A 12,188-nucleotide genomic window follows, 5' to 3' on the forward strand; every position below is an offset into this window, starting at 1 on the left:
ACTCCACAGCCAAATAAAATCACAGGTATAGGGTGAAGGAAAGGAGAGAAGAGGATGTGGAGATGGTATGCACAGAGAGCTATTTCTAGGAGTTTGACTGTGAAAGGAAAGAAAGATAGTATGTCAACTTGAGTGGATGGTGAGGTCGAGTGGGGGTGGAAGACATTAAGGACAAGGGAGATCTGAGCATGCCTGCTGACAACAGCAAAGAAGATTCCAGAAAAAGAACGATGCGGGGCCATCTGGCAGAAGGCACAAGAAGGGACAGTATCAAGAGCACAAGAGAGGGGATGGCCTTGGTAAGGAGGTGATCATCTCTTTAAGGAAGCAGCACCTATGTCACAGGACTGTTGTGAGGATCCAAACCCTTTACAGAGAGTTTGGTGAACCTTATAATCCTATATAAAGTGAACTGTTATTACTACTATTATAGCAAGGATACATAAATTATTTCAGTTCAATTAGCAGTATTTTGCACCTACTATGTGCCAGGCATTGTAAACCATCCTATTCAGTGGTGTTTTAAATGGCATGAATAATATGAAGTCAGTTCTCTTTATTTTCCTTCTTGCCATGGCCCGGTTGGAGAAAAGGTTGCATCAAACATTCTGTGCTTTTCAGACCCTGAATCAAAGATACATTTTGCTAAGTCTCAAGCAGCCTAGAGTAAGGTTTTACAAGGAAGGAAGGAGTCTTTGGCTTCCTGGTGTTCAGTACGGTGGGTTATACATAGAAGGGGCTTTGTGTCTCCCAAAGGTGTTTAATACAGAAATAACTGGACCAGTGTCATATATGCAGAAGATAGGGAATTCAAAAAGAGAATCTGGAACCTATTAACGGGCCAGTCACTGGGCAGTGCGGCAGATGGCAAGTGCTGGACCAGGACTGGATCATGACCTCAGCTGGGATTCTGCTTTTGACGCTTACTGACCTTATCAGTCAATCATCTTTGCTAAGCATATACTATATGCCAGAAACTATCAGAATAGGAGTACAAAAGTCACAAAATGAAAAATAATAAAATATAGCCTAGAACACACTGGGTCTACTACTGACCAATACACTGACCTTGCTTCCTTAGGCTAACTGAAGTTCCTGCTAAGGGCCTACTATGAGCCAAGCAGAGTGCTAAGCACTTGTATATAAAGGACAAAACATAGCCCCTAAGCTCTAGGAGGGGGAGACAAAATGCAAGCAAGAGGGAAACAGGATAAATTGGAGATGATCAAGAGAAGGAAGCCAGCATTAAGGGGAATGAGGCAAGGATGCCAGCAGAACACAGAGTTTTAGCTGAGACTTGAAGGAAGCCAGGGAAGCCCAGCTGGCAGAGATAAGGAGGGAGAGCATTCCAGGCAGGTGGGACAGCCAGGGGAAAAGCCCAGAGCTGAGAGATGGGGTCTCACTGGAAGAACAGCAGGAGGCCAGTGCCACTGGATTGTAGGGGATATAGTTGGGAGCAAAGTGTAGGAAGACTGGAAAGGCAGAAGGCAGCCAGGTTGTGAAGGCCTCAGAATGCTGAATAGGATTTTACATTGGATCCTGGAGGTGATAAGTAGCTACTGCAGCTTATGAATGGGGGAGTGTGTGATGTGTGTGACAGTCAGGTCTGCTCCTTAGGAAGATTAAATTGACAGCTGAGTGAAGGATGGATTAGTGGGCAGAGATTTTGGTGGGGAGACCAACAGCAGCTACTGCAATAGTCCAGGTGGGAGGTGATGTCAGAGGAGAGAAGGGGGGGCATTACAAGAACCATAACAAAGGTGAAATGGATAGGATTTAGTAACAGACTGGATACTGGAAAGGAGAGAGAGGACAACTGGGGACTGGGAGGATGGCATTGCCATCAACAGCAGTAGGGAAGTTTAGAAGAGAAGATGGTTTGGGGAGAAAGATCATGAATTCCGTTTTGGACATGCTGAGTTCAAGATGTCTGATAGCAGGAGATGCAAGTCTGGAGGCTGGGAAAGAGGTTAGGCAGGGCATATGTAGATCTGAGAATCATCAACACATAGAGGATAATTGAACCTCTGGGAGCTGATGAGATCACCCAGGGACATAGTGTTGAAGGAGAAGAGAAGTGACACCCACTTTTAGTGGCATGACTTGGATGAAGATCCAGCAAAGGAGACTGAAAAGGAACAGTCAGACAGTTAGAAAGAAGCCAAGACGTATTATAGAAACCTTAAGAGAAGAGGGCAACTGACCAAGTCAAAGGCTGAAGACTGGTCAAGTGGGATGAGGACCAAAAATAGGCCATTAGATCTTAGAAATGTGATTAGATTATAAGAATCCTGAACTTTTATGTAACAAGTCTTTGATCTCTTTCCTGATCTCAAATAAGGAGTATTCTGCCTGGCTTTTGTTAGGTGGACATAGTGATTATGATCATAGGCAAGTATACCACATAGGTTACTATACCAAGGAAAAAAAATTCCCACTGACTCTTCTGGCCAAGATTGTATTGTTTACCCCAGGGCAAGGTGGCATACCTGGCCCATGCTCTATGGCTAGAATAGAGGTGTTAGCCTGTTCTTCTCAAAGAGAAGTTTTAGCTATTCAACTTTAGCTAACTAAAGGTGAGATAACTGAGCTGACTCTGTAGAGCATCAGCAGAGAGACCTACCCATTGAAGGAAAGGTTCAGAATGCAAGGCCAATAAGCCTGTGGAATAGTGATAGTTTATGGTATTGAGAAATGCACAATGCCATCACCAGAAAGCATCAGGGATCATGGGCTGTCATAATTATGAGTTGCCCCTCCACATATATTTCCAATGTGTGGTCCCTTCACACCTAGTCATTTTCCAGGTTCATTCTTCCACTGGTATTATGTTTATTTGTTGGAGAGTGAACCTTACATTTATGGGAAAATGTTCTTCCTATGCTATTTTGCTAAATGTCTTTGCTTCAAACTAACTGTCTACTTTGGCTGACTAGAGAAAAAGTAACCACACCAGTAGGGGCTCAGAGTTATGGTTTTGAGCGTACTTACACTGCACATTAAGTCTGGGCTATTACAGGGACCCCACCGTGAGAGAAGTAACATAGATAGTATATGAACATACAATGATCGGAGGAGGGTGCTAACAAGTGGGGAAGTCAGGAAAGAACTCCTGAGAGAGTCAGCACTTGGGATAGCTCTCTCCAAGGGAGAAAGGGTTTCTAAGAAGCAGAAGGAAGGATACTGCTATTCTTTAATATTCGAAACAGGGAGGATGGTACATTCAAAGGCACAGAGGGAGAGACAGAATGTTGTGTGTATGAAGGATGGCAAGTAGGTCAACTCCTAGACCATAAAAAGGAGGAAAGAAGAGTAATGTATAATTAGGCTGGAAAGGCAGGTGGGGTGAAAGATTTTAAATGCCAAATAAGGGAGTTTTCATTTTATGCTAGGGGCAAGGAGAGAGAAGCACAGACAATTCCTGTACTGGGGAATGGCATGATGATCTGTTGTGTCCTTTAAAAATGTCAATTTGGCATCTGTGGAGAGAATGGAACGGAGCAGGAAGAGCTGAGTGCACGGAGCTGAATTAGGAGGTTATTGCAATAGTCTAGGCAAGAGGTGATGACAGCCTGAACCAAAATGATTGTGGTATGGAAAGAAAAGGCAGGGTGGGAGAGATGGGGATCAGGGGTAAATCTCTCGGCCTTTCTGCACCCCAGTTTCCTCAACTGCAAAGTGGAAAGTCAATAACAATGGTGGCACCTATCTCAGTAACCATGATAGGTATCCCCAGAATGCAGAAAAACAGCAGCAATTCAATTCTACAAGCAGTTATTAACTGTCTGCTATGGGCCAGGACCAAGAATCACACTGTCTCCAATCTACACAGCCATATACTGGCACACAAGTGAGAATCAAATGAAAATGAACATCAGGGAAATGAGAAGCAGAACATCATAAACAATGCCTACAAATAAAAACAGCGCTGAAGGGAGAATGAACTTGACCTGAGGCTGCTCTTATTCCTGGAGAACAGGAGTCTGCAGAGGTGAAGGGACTCAGGTGGAGGATGTAACAAGCTAGTAGGTGCAGCTGTTTGGTCAACTGCTTTTTCTTAACTGTTTTCCAGTTATAAGGGTGGGTTCAATGGGATTGAGGGTGGGGTGGTATAAAAAGAAGTGATTATGATGTAAAAAGGCATCAATAAAACTTTAAAAATAAACAAAATGCACATCAGTAGCAATTGTGAAGGAGGAAAAGGGTGAAGAAAGGGTAATCTTTGAAGTATGTCTGGAAAGGTGATATTTTTATTTGCCCAGGGCTGGTGACAGTTGGAGGGCTTAAAGAGGAAATGTGGGCTCTTGGAAGTTAGATAATATTTCACTTTTTCATTGTATCCCCAGCACCTAGCATCGCACCTGGCACATAGTAGGTGCCTAATAAATGCTTGTTGATTATTAGCCATTTTACATATAAGATCCTTGGGTCTCAGCACCAGGTAATATAACCACCTTGTGGCTGCCTTAGTTCTTTTAAATAACATGATATAGCATGAGAAATTTAGCACTTTACAACTTGTTGGTCTAGACAGAGAAGATATATTTGAGGTCAACTAGTCCAATCTCCTCATTTTACAGGTGAAGAAACTGGAGCCTAAAGAGCAGTCAGATACCTCCCATCCCACGGGTAGCAAGTAAGCAATAAGGAGCAGAGCCAGAATTCAAAGCCCAATCTGCAGCTTATGAATAAATCGAAGTTTCTTGATCTCATCTTCATGCCAACATACACAGCATCAATTACTGCCTCCCGCCATTCTCCAGTTATCAGGCAGAATCTTTAATAAAATGATATAATGTGGCCAAATGCTATTTAGGTGAAGGAGTTATTATGATGCATACATCAGATACACAAGTTAGCAGGTAGCCATTAGGAGCAGGCTTCAACACAAAAAATAAAATCAGACTATGGAGAAGTATAAATTTTTAATGAAATCAGAAAAGAAGCCCCAAGGCACAAATGTCACATTTGGAATTCTAGAAGTTCACAGGGTGAAGGGGCCTTAGACATCACTTAATGTAGGCGTGCTTCCCCATTTTTTGTGTCATGGACCCATCCGGCAGTCTGGTGAAGATTAGAGACCCTCTTCTCAGAAAGTTTTTGAAAGAAATTGTAAATTTCAGTTACAGGTTTGTGGAAAAAAAAAAAAAAGGTATTTTTTTCTAATTAAAGTCCAAGAGCTCTTTACATCTATCACTGAACTCTTTGGAGGACTGTAGATCTCAGGATAAGAACCCCAATATGATCCAACCACCCCTGCTTTGTAAGAAAGACAGACCTAGAAAGAAAAAACCACTTGCCCAAGGTCAAGCAGTGAGAAGGTTGCAGAGGGACCAGAAACGAGGTCTCTTGCTTTTTAGTTTAGAGCTTTACAATTACTCCCCAGGATTCTTGAGACTGTCATTGCTAGCTCTAACCTTATGTGACCTAGGACTCAACTCAGACCTGGAATTTTCTTAGGGATATTATTTTGGGGATAATTTTGTCTAATCCTCTCATTTTACATGTAAGGAAACTGCAACCCAGAGATGAAAAGCACTCTGTCCAAAGTCACATGGGCAGCACAGATGCTAAGAGTCAGAATTTAAAACCTGGCCACAAATCCATGACTCCTTCCTCAATGTCTGTCTTGTAGATGTAGCATAACTTGAAGAATGAGAACTTGTGAATATTCCATATGATGGATTTGTTTTTAAAGAAAAGATTTCTAGAGTCCATCTTAATTGTTGAGCCCTGGCCAGTCACTCTGTTTATTAAGTTCTCCTTGCATAAACTACCCCTGTGCCTATTGTAGCTGAGGTGTACTGGCCATGGCCTTGTGACAGGGTAGTTGGTTATACCCTTATTCACACCCATAGCTTCCCCTTTATATGGACACAAAATAATAGCTAACATGCACAGGGTGATTTAAGATTTTAAGAGTGCTTACCATATCATTTAATTTAATCTTCTCAACTCTGTGAGATAGGTGCTATTATTATCCCCACTTTACAGATGAAGAAACTGAGTTTCAGAAGTTAAATGACTTACCCTCAGTCACACAGTTCACAAATATCTGAGGCAGGATTTGAACCTGAGTGTTCAAATGCACTGTGACATCTAGCTGCCAAAGCAGCTGAAGACCCTGGCTGTGTTACGACGTCTGGAAAGGAGGTGGATAAAGGTAGCTAAGGGTATGAAATATTCAGCCATCTGTATATGCATGTGTATGTATGTGTGTATATGTGTACACAAGTATATGTACATACACACACATGTAATTTTCAGAGCTTAGTACAACTATATTATTTCCAGACAGGCCTAAGCAGACACTAATTGCCGCATCACTGAGAGGAGCTGTTAAAGGTGTGATCTAATTAGAAATGTAATCCTGTGATTCCATCTTAATCTCACTTACTCACCAACTTTACTCAACGTCTACAACACAATTTAGCTGCCATCTTCATTTAGATAAATGACTGAATAGCCTACCCAGTCTCTTTATTAGCAACCAGTGAACTGCTAACATTCTGCTGCTTATGATTTTAAAAAAACCCAATTAATTTAAAAAGCATTTTTATTAGCACCATCATTTCACTCCAGACACAAAGGAAACACTCTCATTAATTAATTTTACATCAAGTCTGCTAACTGTACAAACAAGTCTTCCTATGCTTTTAGAGTCATGTTGCAGTGTGCTGTGTGTATCTGTAAAAGGGAGAGTCAATAAAAAAGCTGAACTGAAAATAGAGTATCAAAACAGTTTATTACCAAGGTAATCCCTTCACAATCAGGGAATGGCTCAACAGGTTGTGACAGAACACTGTTGTGCCTTAAGAAAAGATGAAAGATCATTTCAGAGAATCCTGAACTGACGCAAAGTGAAGTGAGCAGAACGGAAACAATTCATACAAAAGAAAATAATGTTGTGAAGAAAAACCATTTCTAAGGACTTGGAGGACTGCGATGAATGCGTGACAAACAGCACCTCCAGAGAACCTGTGTTGGGGTAGGAGAGGTGATGGGCTCAGGGTGAAGAAAGAGACACACTTCTGGGCATGGTTGCTAAATGGATTTGTTTGGCTTGACTAGGCATATCTGTTCCGTGGGTCTTTTTTTTCTCTAGCTTTTCAAATTGAGAGGTTGAGAGAGAGAAGGAATTAACAATAGTGATGCAAAAAAAAGAGGGACACTGAAATACTTGAAAATGCACAGAAGAGAACAGAACGTCATTCAGAAGGAAGTGAAGACAAGTAGGGCAGTTTTGAAAGTAATGTATAGAATTCAGTATAAACATTTTTAAAAGCAAGTGACAAAGATTTACAGTTTTAAGTGAAGGTTTCACACAAAATCCTCTTGGGTTCTACTTTGTGTGTGGAGATGTAATTTTTTTTGATGTTTAAGTTCAGAATGAAAAAAAAGAAACACAACAAAGTAATATTCTCCTATCTCAGCACATCTGTTCCAACAACTGACAAGCTTCTTGATCCCATCCAAGAGCAGAACAAGTCACGTATAGCATTCTGATCATCTCTGTACCACCCCTGAACCTGAATCCCCTTACGACATAAGGCCTCAAAATGTGGAGATCTGAAGATACGACATGAGGGCTGTGTGGAAGATGTGGCAGGTGTTCGGATTTCACTCCTCTGTGCAATCCTAAGGGGCTCTGGCAAGGTGGGGATGAGGACTAGCCTGCTGCAGAAGGACTCCCAATTACACCCCTCCAGATGGGATTGCTGCCTTGACTGTGCCATAAAGGAGTTTCCTAAGGATATACTTGTCACCCAATTCTTGCCTTCATAGAAGTATATCATCATAGGAAGAAGCTAGTCCTCAAACCTAGTTATCACCATCTTACTGCCAGACGGTTGAGTTCTGAATTGTCAGTGAGGAATTTGGGTGTTGCTCCTGGAGGCTCTTGGAGACATGATGGTGGGTGGACTCCTATGTCATTCTCCTTGTTAATGGGCTTTAGAAACAGGGCTGGAGAATATAGAGGCTCCTGGCAAACAAGCCCATAGGTGTTGAGCCTTGTGATAGTTGGCACAGTTGGCGGGTGCTTTGGGATCCACTGGGAACATACATTTCTGGACTGTAGTTTGTTATGATGACATATAAGGTCCTGTGGCTCTTATTCAACACTGGGTAGATTTCATCTAATGGAGTGGGATGGGTCTCATGAATAAGCATGTCTGTATGGTGAAATGTTAAGTGCGAACAGCTTCAACCAGTCCACCAGAGAAGTATCTATTCACTATGCTTGGACAATCACTTCAGGATGGAGCGCACCACTGGGGCAGGTTTTTGGAGTGCAGTTTCCATGTCCTAGGCCAAGATACTACAGTCAACATTACTTGCTTCAATCCTTTAAAAAGTAACAAGCAGGTAAGACTTCACTATTCCACTGCTGTGTAATCAGATGGGAGTGGCCACCCTTCAAAAAACCCCCCATGAAAATTCTGCCAGATTTACACAGAAACTGTACATAAATTCGGACAGTCACGTGGATGTGGCAACGAGGACACGACTGGTACATGTCTGTGAGAATTTTTAGTTCACTTTAGTAACTGACTCTCCTCGACTTAAATAGAAAACATCAGCACCTCTCCCCCCGAATGTGGTCCATTACACAAGCAAAACTGCAAGCTGTACCAATTTAAGAGGATTCCATGACCTTCTCAGCTACCTGGGGGGGCCTCAGCTGCACGCTACAAAAAAAACAGAATTGGGGCTGGTGAAGAGGGGCTTCAATGATGCCAGGAAACTGCTACAATTACGGAAATATGGGATGATTTAGGGGGGTCCTCAGTAGAAACTGAAGAATCATATTTCAGCTCGAAAAGAAAAGTTCCCTGTAAAATGGAATGGGCTGCTTTAGGACGAGAGGTTCCTCTCACTAGTGTTATGCAAACAGAGACTGTTGATAATATCTTAGAAGGACTTTATAGTCAGGGGCAAGTTGGATTAGATGAGAAAGTATGGTAGAAGGGTTGGAATTCTGCCTCAGAAATTAGCTGAACAGCTCTGGGTTGACTTAACCTCATCTACAAAATGTTAAAATGTTCTGACATATATCACAGGCTTGTTTTAAGTATCCTAAGATACACACATATGTATACATGTATCTATGCACATAAAGTCCTTGGCGAACCTGAAGGTGATATATACATACATACATATATTTATATAATGATGCTCATGACCACTGAGGTGCCTTCCTCAGAGATTTCAAAACTCTGAAAGGGTTCATCAGGCACTAATGACTATTCAGACTATTCACCCCATGTGTCTTTGATAAAATTGTTCCCTTATCCCACAATAACGCCTGTGGCTCATGGACTTAACATGTATAACAACGATCTTCAGTAAATAGAACACTTTATTTTCATGACACATTTTCCAGTGACTAACTGTCCTCTTAACAGCTCAGCTTAGAAGAGTACCCAAAGAGAAGAGGTGAAACATTGCAATCAGCTCTCTCTGTTCTCTGGAGAAACAGGTACAGATCTAGGTGGAAAGAGACTCTGCTGACAGTTAAGAGATGATATTTGGACCCAGGACTACGTTAACACTATAGACATAGAGCTTGGTAGTAATACAACAAAAGAACCTTCCGAGGAGAGAATGCTGCACTCTCTCTCCCATATCTTTCTTGGTGGCTGCTATAGACTCCGGTGCTCACAATTCTTATTGACTGGATATCATAAGACTCCACTGTCCCTCTCTTAGATCCTCTACATCTTATTCCCCAACCCCTGCCCAAGGCCACCTCCGTCTAACAGCTTCTGTCAACAAAATTGTGGTTACTGTTGGGAAGAAGGGAACATCTCTATCCAGCGGTCAGCCCTCCTCACCTCACCTGTCGGCCTTCTGAATGATCCACTTTCCCACTGAAATCCTCTTCTATCATTCCACGTCTTTTTCCTCTTCCTCTCTTCTCTCCATTTCCTATACTTCATTCCTTCCACCCTCTATCATGTAATACAGTGAAGAAATGATGGGTCTAGAATTAAAAGACCTGGGATCAAGGTGAAGCAATCTGTCCCCAGTAACAAAGTTGCTGGGTACTAGGCCAAGAGCCTGTAAGGTAAGGTCCCATGGTTTCCAATTCAAATCTGAATTGCTGCCACCTCAAAACACTGACCATTAATGAGGTTTTCAAAGACAATCTAAAGGACCATTTCCTGAGAATGTTACAGGTTGGTGGGAGGGGGGAGGCACCTACTTCTAAGAAAGGACTTACAAGCACCAGTTCAGCTCCGTGAGAATTAAATTAGGCAAAAATGTATTAAGTTCTTGCAGGGTTTGTGGCAAGTAAGGAGAAGATAAACAGGGTGATATAATGATCCCCCTTAATCATGCTTGTGTAGTGGCATGAGCACCAGCTGTGAAATGAGAGCATCTGCCTTGGAATTCTAGATATGCCAACTTACTACCTTTGTGGTCCTAAAAAGTCACTTGTCTTTTCTGTAAAATTATCCCCATCTGGAAAATAAAGGAGTTAGGTGAGATCTGGGTGGGAAACCTGGGGCCTCGAGGCCACATGTGGCCGGCGGCGGCCCTTTGACCGAATCCCCTTCCTAAAAGGATTGATTCTGTAAAACTGGGATTCGGCCGAAGGGTACACCCAAGGCCGGAGAGGTTCCCCATTCCTGGGTTAAGGCCTTCTCTACAATCTCTTCAGTTCTGACACTTTGTGCTTCCCCTCAGACATTCCGTATTCCAAGGTCCCTCCAGCTCTGAATTCGAGGCTTTATTTGTCAGGTGGCTCCGAGGTCCTGTGTCCCAGGACCCCCGGCTCTGATCCCGTGAGTGTTCCGAGGTTCTAAGGCACCTCCGAGCTCCGGCTTTCTAGGTCCTCAGTCCCCCCCAAACCGACGTTCCGTGTCCTCAGTCCCCCCCCAAACCGTCCTTCCGTGTCCTCAGTCCCCCCCAAACCGTCCTTCCGTGTCCTCAGTCCCCCCCCAAACCGTCCTTCCGTGTCCTCAGTCCCCCCCAAACCGTCCTTCCGTGTTCTCAGTCCCCCCCAAACCGACGTTCCGTGTTCTCAGTCCCCCCCAAACCGTCCTTCCGTGTTCTCAGTCCCCCCCAAACCGTCCTTCCGTGTCCTCAGTCCCCCCCAAACCGTCCTTCCGTGTTCTCAGTCCCAGGACCCCCCGGCTCTGATCCCGTGAGTGTTACGAGGTTCTAAGGCACCTCCGAGCTCCGGCATTCTAGGTCCTCAGTCCCCCCCAAACCGTCCTTCCGTGTTCTCAGTCCCCCCCAAACCGTCCTTCCGTGTTCTCAGTCCCAGGATCCCCCCCGGCCGAAGCCCCGGACCCTCCCGACTCGCTCTGCTCCGCGTCCAGGTTCCTGCTACCCCTTTCCAGCCCGGAGCTCCCACAGTCCCCTGCGGCTCCCGCCAGGCTCGGAGGTCACTTCCAGGCCTGTCCCCTGTAGGAGCACCAGGAGGTCCTGGGCCTCCTCGGCTCCTGCCCGGCCCGGCCCGGCCCCTCCGCTCGCCCTCTCTTCTCCGCACATCCTCCCGATCCACGGCTCCGCTCGGAGACCGGCTTTTCCGAGGATCGGCCCTCGGAGGCTCCGAAGGCCTCTCCGTGCGTCCCAAGGCCCCTCCCACGCGCCGGGCTCCCTCCCCCTCCCTCGGCCCGGCCCGGGCCGCCTCCCTCCCACACTCACTTTCATGCTGGGCGCTCGGGGCGGGGTCGCCGCGCCGGCAGGGGAGGGTTGGCCAGGCCGGGCAGGGCCGGGCTGGGGCTGGGGCTGGGGCGGGGCCCGGGGGTTGGTCGCGCTCCCACTTCCCCAGCTCCGCTCCTCCCTCACACCCTCGAGGACCCCGTGGAAAGAGGCCGGAGGCGGGGAAGCGGAAATGACGTCGGAAAGCCGGAAGCGGAAGTCACTCCCTCGGGCGCGCAGCCGCAGCTGTTCCCTCGGCCTCCCCTTGACCCGTGACCCTTGGTCTCCCAGCAGCCCCGTGTTCCCTGAGCCCCCTGCCTTGGGGCTCGGGGGCGGGACCTCCCCGGCCCCACCCGCCTGGGGACGTGGGCCAGTCAGCCCCTTCCCTGGACCCGAGTTTACAGAATGGCGGTCCTCGTGACGAGGGTGATGGTAGTGACTGTATTAATAATGACGTGACGTTAGCCAGCGTTTCTAGAGCGCCCTGAAGATCGATGATAGGTGGCCGATGGCTGATGGATGGGTGGAGGAGG

General features: G+C 45.4%; 1 protein-coding gene across 4 annotated transcripts in view; it reads right to left on the reverse strand.

Moving 5' to 3' along the window:
* The window catches only part of LOC140509884 (transmembrane protein 263-like), a 357,693-nt gene extending 345,837 nt beyond the window's left edge, over positions 1–11,856 (reverse strand). Inside the window, exons 1-2 of one of the 4 annotated variants that reach the window (XM_072617923.1) lie at positions 11,659–11,856; positions 9,837–9,953 (exon numbers count right to left, since the gene is read on the reverse strand). In XM_072617923.1, the coding sequence (XP_072474024.1) occupies positions 9,837–9,953; positions 11,659–11,664 (123 nt within the window). In that variant the 5' untranslated portion in view covers positions 11,665–11,856. Of the gene's footprint in view, positions 1–9,836; positions 9,986–11,658 lie in introns of all 4 variants that reach the window. The other 3 variants (XM_072617924.1, XM_072617926.1, XM_072617927.1) reach the window with 3 other exon arrangements.
* Between the last annotated feature and the right edge of the window lie 332 nt (positions 11,857–12,188).

Source organism: Notamacropus eugenii, chromosome 6 (genome assembly GCF_028372415.1).
Source record: "Notamacropus eugenii isolate mMacEug1 chromosome 6, mMacEug1.pri_v2, whole genome shotgun sequence".
In the NCBI taxonomy this organism is placed as follows: domain Eukaryota; kingdom Metazoa; phylum Chordata; class Mammalia; order Diprotodontia; family Macropodidae; genus Notamacropus; species Notamacropus eugenii.